Source organism: Leucopleurus acutus (assembly GCF_964270905.1).
Source record: "Leucopleurus acutus genome assembly, chromosome: 19".
Lineage (NCBI taxonomy): Eukaryota > Metazoa > Chordata > Mammalia > Artiodactyla > Delphinidae > Leucopleurus > Leucopleurus acutus.
The window spans coordinates 44,456,650-44,472,560 of record NC_139161.1 but is presented as its reverse complement, the minus strand read 5'-3'; the positions used below and the strand labels follow the sequence as shown (position 1 = coordinate 44,472,560).

Genomic DNA, 15,911 nt, shown 5'->3' with positions numbered 1-15,911 from the left:
GCTCTAAACATTAGAAAGCGGGGAGAGCCTATTTAATAAAACAGCATTATTTCATTTTCAAAGAATGATACTGGCAGTCGCTGTGAGTTTAAATTCTGTATTCTTTTCCTCAATTATAATTATAGATGGGTCTGAAAGGAAGCATGCCTATTACTCTCATATTTATTCTTTTGACAGGTGTTATGGGACTGTAATTTGATGAAATGACTCAAAACGCAGATTCCCATCCAAATATAATTCCCGTCATCAACAAGAGCGGTTTAGGAAAAGTCCTTCTGCAAGCCTTTTCATAGATCTTGAACACCCCTCATATTTTAGCAGCAATCCATACTCAGGAAAATGGGGAGAGCCTGTCTTCAGGGCTTATATCCGAGGTAACAAAAGCCAAAAGGAAGGGTGGGTGTTTAAGGTAAGGAAGGTTGTGAGTGGGACAGCTTTCTTTTTCAACCGGGTGTACTCGGATCAGGGAAAGGGCACCCAGTAGGGTTTCCTCATTAACAGACCCCAAGTCCCGCGCGCGGCCGATAGAGGGCGCTCGGCTCAAGTCGCCCTGCAGGGGCGGTGCTTCGGCGACCCGGGGGCGGTGCTTCGGCGATCCGGGGGCGGAAGCGCACTGGTGGTAGCCGCGTCCGCCGCGTCCGAAGCTGACGTTTTCCTGTGGAGGCCGGTGAGCCGCTAGGCGCCGGCGGAGGGTGGGAGCGCGGGTGGGCGCACGGGGGCCTGAGCCACCCGTGGTGGCGGGGACTGGCTGGGGATGTGAGGTCTCGGGCGTCCTCGGCCTGGCGCGGCTAGTGGAAGACTCAGTGCCGCTGCGTTTCCTTCCCCGACCGTCTTGCCTCCGGGGAGCCGTGTGCCCCAGAGCGCGGTTCCTGGACGCGCCTCAGGCCTCGCGGGGGCGGCTCGGGCGGAGGAGGCCCAGCACGCCGGGGGTTTGGGGGCGCCACGGGGAGCCCAGGGGTCTGCGGGCGCCGGGCCCGCTGGTGGAATGTTCCTGACGGGCACACGTCTCCGCCGTCGGCCTCAGTTTGCCCATTTTCAAAAGCAGTCGTGGCCCCTGCACGGGCCGACTGTCCGCAGCACCCCGTGAGGGCGCTTACCTCGAGTCACCTTCACCTTTTGATTTACGCTTCTGCCTAACTGATCAAGTCACTCCGTGGCCGAAACCCCTGAGCCCTTAGGACTAATCTTTCCTTTTGTTTGTTTTTACACACCATACTGTTCACCCACTTCAAGTGCACAATTCAGTGTCTTTTAGTTTAGTCGCAGAACGCAGGCTGCGCTCTCTGCGTCCACGTCCACCCAGCCACGCTCTATTCGTCCTTCAGACCTCAGATTTAATGTTCCTTTCTCAAGAAACCTCTGACCCTTGACTGGGTGAGGGACCCCATGAGCCAGTCTCTCAGGGACCTGAATTCCACTTTGTAGTATTTAGTTATAATTGAATACTTGGTTTTTATTATCCTCTGTTACTGTGTAAGTTCTGTGGGGTCAGAACTTGCCTTGATTGTTTCCGTAACTCCAGCAGCTAGCACGTTATTGGTGCCCAATGACTATTTCAGCACACACGTGCCTTCTGTGTGTCAGACTCTGTACTGTACTAGGGATACAACCATGAACAAAATAAACTTCCTGCTCTCGTGGAGCTTACGTTCCAGTGGGGGAATGAATACAAACAAATAAGTAAATATATATCGTGGTGAAAAATGCCGTGAAGAAAAAAGAAATGCTGTGAAGGAAAGAAGAAAGGACTATAGTGTGGTCAGAGAAGGTCTCTCTTTTTTTTTTTTTTTTTTTTGCGGTACGCGGGGCTCTCACTGTTGTGGCCTCTCCCGTGGCGGAGCACAGGCTCCGGACGTGCAGGCTCAGCGGCCATGGCTCACGAGCCCAGCCGCTCCATGGCATGTGGGATCTTCCCGGACCGGGGCACGAACCCGCGTCCACCTGCATCGGCAGGCGGACTCTCAACCACTGCGCCACCAGGGAAGCCCCAGAGAAGGTCTCTTAAATGAGACTTGGATACATGGGCGTGTGAGCCACGTGGGTGCCTGGAAGAGTGGTTGGGTATGTGAGGACAAGCAAGGAGGCCAGAGGGAGGAGGAGCACGAGAGAAAAAGGGTGAACCAGGCGCTCTCAGCTCAAGGGTCCTTGGAGACAAGCCCTGGGTGTGTGTAGAAAGAGCTTGAGTTAGGAAGGGAGAAGCCCAGCTGTGGCTCTTAGCTCGTTCTTCTGTGTGACCTTGAGCCTCAGTTTTCTTCCTCTGTAAAGTGGGAGTAACAGGATTGGCGCTTCAGTAGCCCCTTTGAAGTACCCAGCCCAGTATCTGGCACCTGGTAGCTGTATAATACATCAGCTCCCGTCTTTGGCCCTCAAGTAGAGTGTGTTGTGGCCTGTGTGGGCAAGGCCGTTGGCACAAAGCAGACTCATATCACCAGATTCAGTTGAGGTTGCTGGTTGCTCTGCTCTGCAACCAGCATGTTTGCTTTTGGATGATGTTTCTGGTTTGCTTTGGCTGGAATAGCTCACCAGGTTCACTTCAAACTGTAAAGGCCCAGGGTGGTTTGGGCTGACAAATGTGATGTTCAGGCTCCTTTGAGACAGCAGGTGTGGTAGAAAGAGCTGAGGATTCAGAGCCAAAAGATCTGAGCTTGAGACCTGCCTCTGCCACCTGCTGGCTTTGTGACTTCAGGACAGTCCCCTTCTTCCTGGCTTTAGTTCCTCTTTGGTAAGTGGGAAATCCATCAGCACACATTTATTGAACTTCTTTTATGTACCGGGCGCTGCTGACTATGGAGGGGTGACTAACATAGTCTCTGTCCTCCAGACGCTGACAAACAGCAAGGAACACAGGTGGCCAGGTAGAGTAGGAAAGGGTAAGACGTCCAGGCACCTAACACGTGCCAGCCCCTGGGCTAGGCAGTGTACTGATGTTAGCCTGAGTGATCTTTGCAAACCCCCCATGAGGTACATATTCTGTTGTCCAGTTTACAGAGGAGGAAGCCGAAGGCCAGAGAGGGTGAACTTAATGAGAGAAGTTGGAACCAGACTTCAGAGGGCCTTGGATAAAGAACATTCCACAGAGGTTTTGGAGGAGGGTGTGTTTTGTAGGAAGTGTCCTTGGGTGGCACTGTGAGGGCTGGACTGGAAGGAGAGAGGCTGGATGAGGAGGCATTGTTACAAAGCTGGGAACCGAGATAGTGTCCCTGGGGCTGGATCTTGAGAGCCTTGACCATGTGGGAGAGAGACTGGAGGAACGAGGATTGTCCCCGTTTCTAGCTTGGGAGAACATGCGTTCAAGCTGGAGCCCCGGAGTTGGGGGGAGCAGAACCGTTCTGTTCCTATATTGCGACTTTACCCATCCAGAAGAATAATTGCATATTTAAACAATGTCCTATACAGGCTTAATTTAGCTTTATCAGTGCTCAGTGAGGTGTAATTTCTGATTATTTTCTGTAGTTCCATTCTTTTCTTTCTTTTTTAATGTATGACTTTTTTTTTTCCATTTATTTTTATGTGCCCTATGTCAGGGCACAGGTTAGGGAAAGACAGTGGGATTAAATGGGGCTGAAGGTCTGTTTCTCAGCATCTGTAATGGTGATGCCATTTGGCTCCCAGGAAATCCCTTTTGTGACTTTATTTTCACTCTTTTCCTTTATTCTGTCAAATTCTCCTTGGGTTTCCTAAGAGCTTTTTTTTTTTTAGTATTTCTCTAGTTGCCCCTTTTCTTTGTGTAATTGACATTAGTCTTGGGACTTGTTTTTTCATCTGTATGCAGGGGGAAGCCATAGATGAGGTCCTTGGGTTTTTGAAAAGCATGGAACAAGGGTTTATGGAGAAGGTTGAAAACCAAGAACTGGATATAGTATAGTCAGGTGCTTTCATGAATGCTTGGACCTGGTCCTGAAGGAGCCCTGGGGAGAGTTCTCAGTGGGGTCCTTAGCCCTGATCTGGGCAGCATTTGCGAGTGGCTCAGATATAGACATAGGTAATGTTAGAAGCAGGTGAGGGCATGGGCTTTGGAATAAAATAGGCCTAGGTTTGATTCCTTACCTGACCATGTACTAGCTGTGTGGCCTCTGGCAAGTTACTTAACCTCTCAAGAGTTTCAGTTTCCTCATCTGTAAAATGGGGCTAATGATACCTACTCCATAAGATTGTTGTGAGGATACTTGAGATAACACATGCAAAGCTGTCAACACCTCCCTGACATATGCTAATCACTCCCTGAATGGTAGGTAGTAAGACATGCCGTCAGCTCTGCAGAGGCCAGGGGTAGGAGAGCCATGTAACATGTCAGGCCGTTCATCTCTGTGGTCCTAGGGCTGAGTCCAGAGTCACACATGGGATAGATGCTCAGAATGGCCTTGCATGGGTGACTGACACAGCTTGCTGGGCTTACTCTCTCTCTTTGTACCCGCTTTGTACCTCGTATGTGATCGTTTCTGTGCTTTTGTTGTGCTGAATTGAGTTGGATAACAGACAGGATCAGGTGTCCCAGAGATTGTGGTAGATTGTGACTCTGGACTGAACTAATAAAATACAAGATGGGGAAACAGACCTAAGAATAGTTCGTGGAGAAAAGGTTCCTTTGAGCCGAATGCCAGGGCCATGTGAGGGCCAGAGCAGAGAATGCAGTCTGGGACGCATTCCTTGGATTCCCAAGTAAAGGAGGTGGCATTGCCATGTGAGCGCCAGTGCCCACGGAGCCGGTCAGAACACAAGCAAACCATCGTTTTTCCCTCTGGACAATATGTTGAAGAGTGATATGGATAATGAAGGGATGTGTGTGTGTCCAGAAAGAGGAGGGCGGTGAGATTGAGAAGCATTGGCGGTTACGGCACCTTCAGGATGCTCATCTCGTAAAAGATATGACTGGGGGGCTGGGATGATTGACTTTGAATAATGACAGACTGGACTTGGTGGTAGGTTAGGGAGACTTTAGCCCCAAAGGGCAGAGCTCAGAACGGCGAGTAGAATTTTACAGGGCAGATCTTAGCTCAGAAGCGAAAGGACTTTCAGCGCCCTGCCTCGAGGGAGAAAAGGTGGGTGGCTCCCTGCCATGAGAAGAGATTCTTTGACACCAAGTGGGAGAAGGTCACTTTCAGCTCTTTGGCATCCTGCTTTTGAAAGGTGGCCTACTTTGCCCTGTTTTTGTTCATTCAAGTTAACACCTTTTCCTGAGAGCCTGCTACTTCGGTGGCCGCAGGATGAGTAACCAGAACTCAGTTCTGATTTGGGGAAAAGCTAAAAAAGTTTCACGTGATCTGTAGTTTGATTTAAACGTTAAAAAAAAGATGTATTTCTTTTTCTCTCTGATGTATAGAGAGCTAACTGAATCAATGAAATGCACAAACCTCTTCTGACCTCAGTCTGCACCAGAGGCTTTCTTTAGCAGGCCATTCCTATTTTGGGTAGAAGCATTAAAAGGGCATCATAACGTATTGTTTTCCCTTTTGCTGCTCTTCCAGGGTCAGAGAAGGGCCTGGGAGAGGAACCTCATATTCAGTGAGCTGCTGCCAGGCATCTATGTCTCTTATTTAATCCTCACATCAGCCTTGCCATGGTTGGGGGCCTACACGCTTCACTCTTCCACTCAGTCAGTACTCAGGGACAGAAAAGTGGCCTGAAAGTTGTTGGGGAGAGGGAGGATTCAGTCTGACACCCCTCTGATTAGTGGCCACTGTGTGCCAGGCACTGTGGGAGTGACAAAGTGACAGAGGAGACTGAGCGGGGAAGAACGTAGAGTGCATGGGGATTTGGTTACAGATGGGATAGAGGTTGGTGGTTGATTGGGGAAAGTCTTCAACACCCCACCCCTCCATCACCATGCACACATACTAATGACCCTAGCGTTTGTTCTGTGGGTGCCATTAAAGGATATCAAGCAAGGGGCTCACACATGAGATTTTTGTTTTTAGAGGCCCATTCTGGCTGAGCATAGGGAGGGATTGAAGAGTTGGCGTTTCATAAGGGTGTTGGATTAATCCTGGAGAGAGTCTCTGAGAGCCTAACGGGTCCTTGGAAAAGGAGGGGCCCCCTTTCCTTCAAGAACTCAGGGAGGTTGGAGCACTGGAGCTGGAGCCAGAGCCCACATCCCAGCTCCACCACTCCCTGGTTCTGTATCCGTGGGCATGTCAGCCCACTTTTCAGCCTCAGTTTCCACATCTGCAAAGTGGGGATTATAATGCTTTTTGTCAGAGGGTAGTTGTAAAACTGCACCATGCCTAACACATCAGTCGGCTCTCAGGCGAGGCTGAATTTCATGGTGGTGGGGAGCCAAGGATATTCTCGTCTGATGGCCTCTCCAGACCGAGTGAGGTAGGAGGCGTCAGTGGCCTGCGGGAGTTCCTGCTGGTTAGCTGGAGGGAGGCTGAGGAGACTGGAGGAGGCCTGGAGTATTTGGGTGGGAAAGGGAGGGTGTTTCTGCCAGAGGTGATGGCCAGGAGTACCGAGGCATGGAGGACCCTGCAGAGAGCAGCGGTCCTCACTTTATAGGAGCACAGGCTGTCTCGGCCACATTTGGACCTCCAGGGCCTGAAGGCAGGGAGAAGGCTGAGCTATTGTTCGCTCAAGCTTGGGGATTGGTTGGATTTTGAGGTTATTCAGTCAGCAAGCATTGATGGAGGAGTCCACTGTGTGCTCAGGACTGTGCTAGGCATTGAGGCACTGAGGTGGGGGATCTGACACAGTCCTTGCCCTTGTGGGCTGGTGGGAGAGATGGACAGGCAAACACAGGGTGATTCCCGCACGTACAACAGCCTGTGGACACACAAATAAAGAAGAGAGTCTAGTTCTGTGTGGGGGTAAGAGGGATAGGAGGAATTAACCAAAAAGAAATCATTGGAAGAGTGTTAGGAGCTCACAGAATCAAGGGAGAAGAGAGAACTGTGCAGGAATCCAGACATTTCTGGAAGGCCAGGCAGCAGGACCTTCAAGGACAGTTCAGAGCAGGAAGAAGCTGATCAGGACACACTTCTCAGGGGTACATGAACTCATTTGCCGGCTCTTTGTAACCATGTTCAGGACCCTATTTCCAGAGGTGGCATATACTCAAGTGGCCTAGTTTGGGTCTGATGCTCTCCTTGTGGCTGGGAGAGATGCAGCCACTGGCGGCAGTCTCAGCAGGCCACACTCAATGGGAAGGAGTCATCCCTTAACAAGAAAATTGGGGATGAAGGAAGCTGTTAGGAAGAACCACAGAAATGTATTACAGGATGAATAAAAGTCCTTTTGGGGCAGGGGCTAGTGTTCCAGGCAGCACTCATCGTGGGCTCTGGAGCCAGACTTCCCATATGGAAAGCCTGGCTTCTGCTCTCACAGCTGTGTGACCTTGGACAAATTTCCTCCCTTCTTTTTGCCTCCATTTCTTTATATGTAAAAGGAGAGCATAATGGTACGTCTTGTAGAGTTACTGAGAAGATTAAAATTAGTTAATTCTTGTGCATTTTTAGAATAGTGCCTATCACATGATAAGTATTCAGCAAGGCAGTTGTAATAATAACTGTAAATGATGACGATGATGATGACGATTGTTATTATCATTCAAGGAACTATAGGTGGTTTTTGTCAATGTGCCTGGCAGGTAGAAGAGTGAGGAGGGATGAATCTGGGCAGATAAGGATGCTTTCGGAATTGGCATCAGCCTAAAGAGCTTAAGACTTTATTCACTAGGTGATGGAAAGCCATGTGTGATGGTTAAGTTTATGGGTCAACTTGACTGGGTCATGGGGTGCCCAGATATTTGGCCCAACATTATTCTGGGTGTGTCTGTGAAGGTGTTTTTGGATAAGATTAACATTTAAATCAGGGGACTGAATAAAGTAAATTGCCCTCCCTCACGTGCGTGGACCTCATCCAAGCACTGGAAAGCCTGAATAGACCTTTCCCTACCGAGAGAGAATTCTCCTGCCTGACGCAGCCTTCGTGCTGGGACTAGCCTTCCTGGTTCTGCAGCAGCTTCCGGCCTTCTGACTCAAACTGGGATATATCAGCTCTGCGGATTTTGAACTTTCCAGCCTCAATAGTCATGTGAGCCAATCTCTTATAATCTCTTTCTTTCTCTCTCTCTCTGTATATGTATCTGATTGGTTCTACCTCTGTGGAGAACCTTAATACATCTGTTATATGCCAAGCATTCTGTCACAGTGCTGAGACTATAGCAGGCAGACATGACACAGGCTGTCGTGTGCCATCAGAGTTCAGTTTGCCTGGACTCAGCAGCCAGGGTTGGGTGATGTGATGCGGGGTGGTGGGCAGGGGCCAGAGCAAGAGGGGGTCTTGGAGGCCATAGAAAGCAGTATGGATTTTATACTGTAGACCAGTGCTTTTCCAGAGTTCAATGCCACTTTCATGATTCTTGGCATATCCAGATTTCAACTGCATTCTTACTTGCTTGATACATTTTTAAAAATCACCTTTCTGCCCGTTCATTTTTTAAACTGTTGTAAGCCATAATACCTATGAGATTATGGAATTTTTTTTCTCATTACACATGAAAATAAATATAAAAGCATGACAATAAAAGGATGTTCCATATACTGCTTAAAATATTTTCATCTTTGTCCCATATTTTGGGAAAAGTTGTCATGAGTGATAGGGATGGGATGGACATCAGGGGTTTTAGGCAGGAACGTGACATGCTGAGATTTATGTTTTGGAAAGATTCACTCTGGCTGTTGAGTGGAGAATAGATTGTCAGACAATAGATTGCTGGGAACTCTTGCAGGTGTCTGCCTGAGTTGTGATAAGAGTCTGAACCGAGGATGTGCAGTGGAAGTAGAGAGGAGGGGACAGATTTGAGGGGCGTCCAGAGGTAGAATTTGATAGGACTTAGAGACCAGTGGCGTGGGGATTGAGGAGAAGGCAGGTTGTCTCTGTGATGGCTTTGGTTTGGTTGCCTGGGAAGACAGAGGTGTCTTTACAGAGGCAGGGAGCTCAGGTGGGGAGGCCAAGGTCAAATCCAAAGAGCAGGATATGCGAAGCAAGGGTTCCCAGGGCTACAGGGTTTGACTACAGATTTAGCAATGATGCTGTGAGGTTCATTGTGCCTTAATAACAAACCCATGCTTTAAATTAAATTAAAACATTTTTAGTTTAACTCGTCTGAGTGGACCCACACAGGCATTCTCTTCTAGTTATTACTGAGAATGACTAAGTATTATAATTGAGCTGAAAATAATCTCCCGCCCATACTTGCCGGGTTGGTTTCTAAGTATTGCTTGGGTTTTTAAGTAATGTAACAAAGTTGTGTTCTTTCCAAGTGTTAATTTTAAAGACTGCAGATGGTAACCATCTGTTACACGACTAGCATTTTACAATATTTGATTAGCACTTTATATAGTTTGGGAAAGCCTGCCAGTGGAGTCTGCCCATTAGTCTTCGGTGGTATGTCCTCTGTGGTAGCCCTTGAAGGTCTCTGTCCCTATGATATGTGGCTCCCCTCTGTTTGTTGTGCTGAAGTGTGACTAGTCGGACTGGCAGGTTGATATACGTGGCAAGAGAACCTTGAAGAGCTCTGCCCTGTTTGCACTCTTTCTTAAAGCTGGAACCATCAGAGCTCACTGGTGAAGCAGAATTTGGGAGGGCTAGATCTGTCCATCAGTTAGGATTCTTGGGTGCAAGTGACAAAACAACAAACCCAAACCTGCGGCTTGTTGGGACCCTAGGCACATCTGGGACTGCCTTCAGGTGCACGGTTTTGGGACTCAGGTGACTTCTTTAGACTTGCTTTCAATCAGGGTCTCAGCTCTGCCGTCTGCTGTGTGGCTCCAATCTCAGGCTTCAAGAGGAGGCAAGATGGCTTCCCTGAGGGTGAAGTCCTCTCAGCATCAAGTCTAGAGGGAAAGAATGAAGCCTTTCCACTCACTCCTGCAGAGGTGTTGAGATTTGCTCTGTTTGGACCAGTTTGTCATGTGCCCATCTGTGAACCAGTCCTTGTGACCATGTGGATAAAGGGCTCTGATTGGTCAGGCCTGGAGTGGAGTCCCACCCAGACCTTGTGGGCTGAGACCTGAAGGGGTAGATTCCCAGTGGCTCATCCCAGGATGTTACCAGGTGGGAGGATTGGGGACGGGCAGGCGGCCACCTGCCCACCCCAGTGTCAGAGTGAAAGGCCATAGTACCAGGAGCAATGGGCAAATTTAAACTGTGGAGACAGACCTTTATTGTTGCCAGGGAGATCATATGCTGGAAATGGAATGAAGGAGCCTCTGAAACTGGCTCCTTAGCAAGTGTCCTTTCCTAATTTGAGATAGATTAGTATTTAGATATAGTATTCGGGTTCTCTTTTTTTTTGAGTGGGTGGGGATTGTCTTCTTTTTATGTTACTTTAAAACTAAGGCCCCTCACTTAATCTTGGTCTGTTACCTTCTCCATTTGGAACACAGTGAGCTTCTCTCTCTCAGGGAGGGGAAATCTGTGCAGAGGAGATAACAGATTCCATTCAGTCCAGTTCAACAAACAGGGCACGAAGCACTGGGGCCCGGGCCAGGCTCAGTAGGTCTGGCAGCTGATGAATCCCCAGCAGTGTGGGAAGCGCTGTTACAGTTCCAGGAACGTGGCACTGCACCCCCCCAGGGAGGGACAGTCACCAAGGGCTTCCCAGAGGAAGAGACACTGACCTGGCCCTGGAAGGATGGACACAAGTTCCTCACATGGAGGAGACGGGGAAGGGAGCTCCACGCTGAGGGGGCTGTGTATGCAAAGGCACAAGAGGTGACCTACTTGCCGGCTGAAAGGGTCTGGGAGAAGTTCCTTGTGTCTGACTCTGGGGTGAGCCGAGAAACTGGTTCCAAAACTCATTCTGGCGTCACTGTGGGGGCGACTTGGGGAGTGACAGGCTTCAGGCAGGGGCACCAGGCAAGATGCTGTAGTAGAGGTCCAGGCAGGATCCTCTGGAGCATCTTGTTAAATTGCAGGTTCTGTCCAGTAGGTCTGGGGTGACATTGCGTTTCTAATTAGCTCATGGGTGATGTCGATGCTACTGGTCCAGGACCACACTTCGAGTAGCGAGGCTCAGACCTCTGGGCATTCTTCCCTCTGTTGCCTGAAGTCAGCTGGTTTCTCAGTGACTGTGACGCAGGATCTTCCTGCTCATCTCCCTTATTCCTCCTGGCATGACACCTCCTCATCCACCACCTGAAGCTGGTCTCCAGAAGGAAGACGACAGGATGAGGCTGTGCCTCTCACCTTTGGTCCTTGCAGGCCTGCTCTGAGCTGAGACTTCTGCAGGACCGAATGCCCAGCCTGAGCTCGGGGTCTGGGTTCCCTGGGGACCTGGCTCCGTACTGTATCAAATACGTCTGCTTCCCAGAGCGCTGGAAGCTGGGGGCCAGGGCTGAGTATTGGCTTGATGCCTAGAAGTGATGCTCTGTGTTTTCCAGGGACAGAGGCCTTGCAGATGGCCCCGCTACCGGGGGCAGAGCTGGTCCAGAGGCCGCTGCAGCTCTACCGATACCTGCTGCGCTGTTGCCGGCAGCTGCCAACCAAGGGCATCCAGGAGCATTATAAGCATGCTGTCAGGCAGGTGGGAGTAGGGTCCACTGGGCTTGGGGTGGGGGGCTTCCTGTAACAGGGGGCCTATCACAGGGTTGGGGGCCAGGGGCAGTGGGCAGGGATGGTTTTTCCGGTGGTGGGATTGGGGGTGGCAGTTCCGTAAGAGCCACCGGAAAGCAGTGCTGGCCAGCCCAGCTCCTCTCTCTGGTTTCTGTTCCGGAAACAGGATGCACCCAGCACAGCAGCTCTGTGCCAGGGCTTGAATAAGGCAGCTAAACAGATAATTAAAATAGAGTGTGAGACATAACATCATTTTGACAGGCATACCTGCCAATAATGCACAACCTGAATTTAATCATGAGAAAACATCAGGTAAACCCAAACTGAGCAACCGTCTACCACATAACCAGCCTGTGCTCATCAAATGTGTCAACGTCCTGAAACACAAAGGCAGACGACTGCTCTGGTTTAAAGGGGACTAAAGAGATGTGACAACTAAGTGTAAGGAGTGATCCCAGATTGGATCCTGGACCAGAAAAAGCAATGATTGTAAAGGACATTATTGGGGAAATTCATGAAGCTGGAATATGGACTGTAGATTAGATAACAGTATTATATCAGTGTTCAATTTTCTGAAGTTGATTACCGTGGTTATGTAAGATAATGCCCTTGCTTACATACCCAAAGTATTCAGGGGTTAAGGTCATGATACCTGAAACTTTAAATGCTTCCAAAAATTTTTATACAAACCCATATAGAGAATGATAAAGCAAATGTGGCAAAATAGTAACAGTTGGTGATTCTGGTAGGGAATTCTTTCGTAATATTCTTGCAGCTTTTCTGTAGATTAAAAATTATTTCCAAATAAAAAGTTAAAAGCTGAAATTTATATAAATATAGTATGGAAAGTAAAAAAATAGAGGTAGTAACAGAGGGTTGTAGAAACATGGAGAAGGAGTAGTTAGCTGTCTGAGGGAGTCTGGGAGGACTTCCTGGAGGTGAGCATTTGAGGTGCTCCTAAAGATAAGTAGGAGGACATGTGGGGTTGAGAGTGACATATCAGAGGAAGTAACCAGTTCTTTTGAAGGGCCATGAGAGCCACACCAGTGAACCTGAATCTCATGTTGCTTTTCAAAGGCGAACATCTGGTCAAAGCAAACAGCAGCCCTGCATTGCTCTGCTTTGGGCCTGGCGGGATTTTCCAAAGCCACCCTCTCCACTGCCCCTCCCTTCCCTGCATGGCTTTCCAGCATGGGTCTGGAGAAACTCTGCTCTCCTCTGTGGTGAAGCCATGCAGAGAGCTCAGCCTGGTGAAAGCAGCTTCCTGGGAAGAGCAAGTGAAGCAGAGAGATGGAAGTTTCCCTTAGGCCTCTGCTACCCGATAACCTTTGGGCCCAGCTTGATTTGGGGTAGCTTGGGGCCAGTCTTCCTTTTCACGGCTGCCCTGCTGGTAGGAGTACAGGCTGTGTAGTCAGATAGTCCAGGATTCAAATGCTGGTGCCATTGCTTAACGGCAAGGTAGAGTTTCTGAGCCTGTTTCCTCATCTCGGGTGTGATCATCGTAACTGTCTGTGGAGGGGTAAGAGTGATGCTGAGTGTACAGTGCCCACAGTGTGCCTGGCCCACAACTGCTGCTCTGAAGCTGCCAGTCCTGTGATTTTTGCCTAGTCATCTTTCCCTATGCTTAAACCTCCAGAGTTTCCGAGTTCATTCGGATGAAGACAGCCCTGAGAGGATCCAGCAGATTATTAAAAGAGCCATTGAAGATGCTGACTGGATCCTGAACAAGGTAAGTGCTCGGCTCCGACTTCCACCTGCGAGTTGGGGTTGAGGGCTGTAATCTCCATGACCACCAGGGGTCGCCCCTGCCCCACAGTTGAGACCGATCAGCGCTGTGGAGGCACCCCTCCCCTCACCAGCCGCTCCCCTCCCCTCCCCAGAAGCCCAAAGGTGATGGCAGATGCCCTTCTGGTTGCGTTTTCTGCAAGGGGGTGCGCATCCTTAATCCCTAAAGGCAAACTTCTGCCTCACAGTGCTGAATAAGCTGAGATGGGGCCACAGGAAGAAGGAAGAGAACAGTCTTGCTGGTAGCAATAGTGCCAGAGCTGGCAGCAGCCTTGCGACGGCTCAGAGAGGAAAGCTGGGTGAGGCAGGGTTACTGAGGAAACATTCGAGTATCTGTTTTGGTAGAGGCAGGAAGGGAGTCAGGAATACAGACAGGCTTGCTGGTCCTTACACTTGGTATTAGAACAGCCTTGAGAGCTGGAGCACACCCCACCACTCTGTCCTTCTGAATCAGATCTCCAGAGGTGGGGTCCAGGATTTGTTTTTTAAACTCAGTGATGGGACTAGTTGGTTTCTGAATGTTGTCGTCTAAAAACCGGAGGTTTTTTGTTTCTTCTGAACGAGACTCAGCTTGATGGGAAGACTGGACACACCACAATTTTCAATTCCAATGTTCCCAGTGTCTTTCTCATCCTCTCTCCCCAACCTCATCAGCTTCCTCTTCTGTTGGAACCAGCTAGAGACATGACTGTCTGATGCCTGCTGACCGGGTTCCACTGCCTCTAAGAAGCCCTTGCAGGAGGCGGCTGAGGCCTAGTGACCACAGTTCTCAGGACTTCCCGGGTCCTCCCTCCCCCTGCTGGCTTCCCTCACCCGCTCGTAATGATCTCTCTGTCTTACAGTATAAGAAACAAAACTGAGACTCCAGGACGTAGTGAGTGCAGCTGCCTTGGAGACACTGATATTGAGAGCCCTCGCTTCGCCTGGCCCTAAGCAGCAGCGGCAGTTTTGGAACATCCACTAGCCTCATTGGCTGGGAGCAGGAAGTCAGGGGTAGGAGAAGCAGACATTTGCTCAGACGGATCTTCTTGCCATGTTTGTGTCTCCCTTATGTTTGCTTTTCCAGCTGGTTATGATGTGGGATTTGGGGAGAATGTGTTTTCTCACTTTGCACTGAAAGCGATTCATTTACTCTGGGCATCATTCTTTGAGACTCAGAGCTGGCGTGCCCTCATACAGCTTCCTGTACAGAGGGCAGGGCATGGGTTTAACAACCAGACAGATCTGGATTTGAATCTCAGCTCAGCGGCTTTTCAAGGGTGTTGGCTTCAAGTCCAGTTTCCTCCTTCATTAGGATTAGATAAGATGAAATCAAAGAGCCTGACGTAGGACATGGTATGCGGTGGGGCCAGTAAACATCCCTCTGAGGAAGCCGTCCTCTGCTGCTCCCACGGTGCTCACACATCTCTCTAGCTCTCTCCACATCAGGTCTTAGTTCCTTGTGGGCTGGTCCCGTCCCTGCCTATCACCCCAGGCCTCTGATCCCCCGCAGTTGCACTGTGCCCAGCGGTCCGCCCAGCAGCTGCTCTTCCTGACACCAACCCAGAGAGGCAGAAACCCTGGTCCTTGCCAGAGTGGCGAAACAAAGAACGCCAGAGCAGCTGCAGTAGATGCCGGCGCGTTCAGGCTGTGTGAACCTGTGATCTGTTTTGAGCGGCCCTTGCCTACTTTACTCCATCTTAGCAGGAAAGCGGGGAGGAGCAAGCCAGCAGTCATGAGGTTATTGTGAGCCTGAAATCGGTGGAGAATGCAGACCTGGGTCACATCCCAACTCTACACAAGTTACTCTTGGGTCACTTACCTCCTCTCCTTCAGCTTCTGTTTCCCTGCCTGTCCAGCGGAGTAATGACCATACCTACCACAGGGGGCCACGGTGAGGAGTCATGACCCCTAATGTACACCAAGTGCTTCACCCAGAACCCGGCCTGGGGAGCCAGGGGGAAGGGAGCTCAGAGGGGTTGAGCCCCTTTTCAAGGTCACAGAACTGCTAAGCCAGGTCTGTGAATGTACCAAACACTATAGATTTAGGAGGGAAAGGAGAGCAGCCGGGAAAGAGGGAAGGAAGGGTGAGAGGGAGGGAGGGAGGGAGAGCAGCAGGGAATGTCGGGGTAACTGGCCGGAGTGGGCAGAGCAGCCAGAAGATACAGGGAGAAGGCATACCAGGATGCGAGTGTCCCCCAAGGACTCTCAACCCGAGGATGAGCTAGCGCACGTCTGTGTCCTTGCAGTCATGTGACTTAAAGTGACTGAGATACCCCCACGAGCACTCAGCTGATCAGCAGATAATGAAGTAAATACATCAATTTGTGAAAGCTCTGGTGTACGTTGTTCCCTACTGTGTGCTGTCCTGCTAGATGCTGAGGATTAGAGATAGGCGAACAGAAAGCTGCCTGGGAGGGATCATTCTTCAGAGTCCTAATTCGCTAATTGAAATGTCCAATCCTAGGTAAAAATAAAAATTCAGAACTTGAATTAAGGTGGTGGTATCTCCCCTCTTCCAGTTGGGATCTGCTGCAGTGGGAAACCCGCTGTCAGAGAAGGGGGCACGGGTGGGCGGCCGTTGCTAACTTGGGGGT

General features: G+C 49.9%; 1 protein-coding gene across 2 annotated transcripts; it reads left to right on the top strand.

Annotated features, from left to right (window-relative positions):
* Nucleotides 1-629: 629 nt before the first annotated feature.
* LYRM9 (LYR motif containing 9) lies at nt 630-15,360 on the top strand. 2 transcript variants are annotated; one of them, XM_082860834.1, is made up of 4 exons: nt 630-667; nt 11,379-11,521; nt 13,187-13,279; nt 14,178-15,360. In XM_082860834.1, the coding sequence occupies exons 2-4, from the start codon at nt 11,396-11,398 to the stop codon at nt 14,193-14,195; spliced, it is 237 nt and encodes a 78-aa protein (XP_082716960.1). In that variant the 5' UTR covers nt 630-667; nt 11,379-11,395; the 3' UTR covers nt 14,196-15,360. The 2 variants fall into 2 exon arrangements, with proteins under 2 accessions (XP_082716960.1, XP_082716959.1); XM_082860833.1 differs by lacking the exon at nt 630-667 and having other exon boundaries at nt 11,360-11,521.
* The last annotated feature ends 551 nt before the right edge of the window (nt 15,361-15,911 follow it).

Excerpts from the sequence above, each read along its gene's own strand:
- LYRM9 (XM_082860834.1), top strand. The coding sequence starts at position 11,396 with ATGGCCCCGCTACCGGGGGCAGAGCTGGTCCAGAGGCCGCTGCAGCTC. Across the intron at positions 11,522-13,186 it reads ATAAGCATGCTGTCAGGCAG|AGTTTCCGAGTTCATTCGGA; the intron begins GTGGGAGTAGGG and ends TTAAACCTCCAG.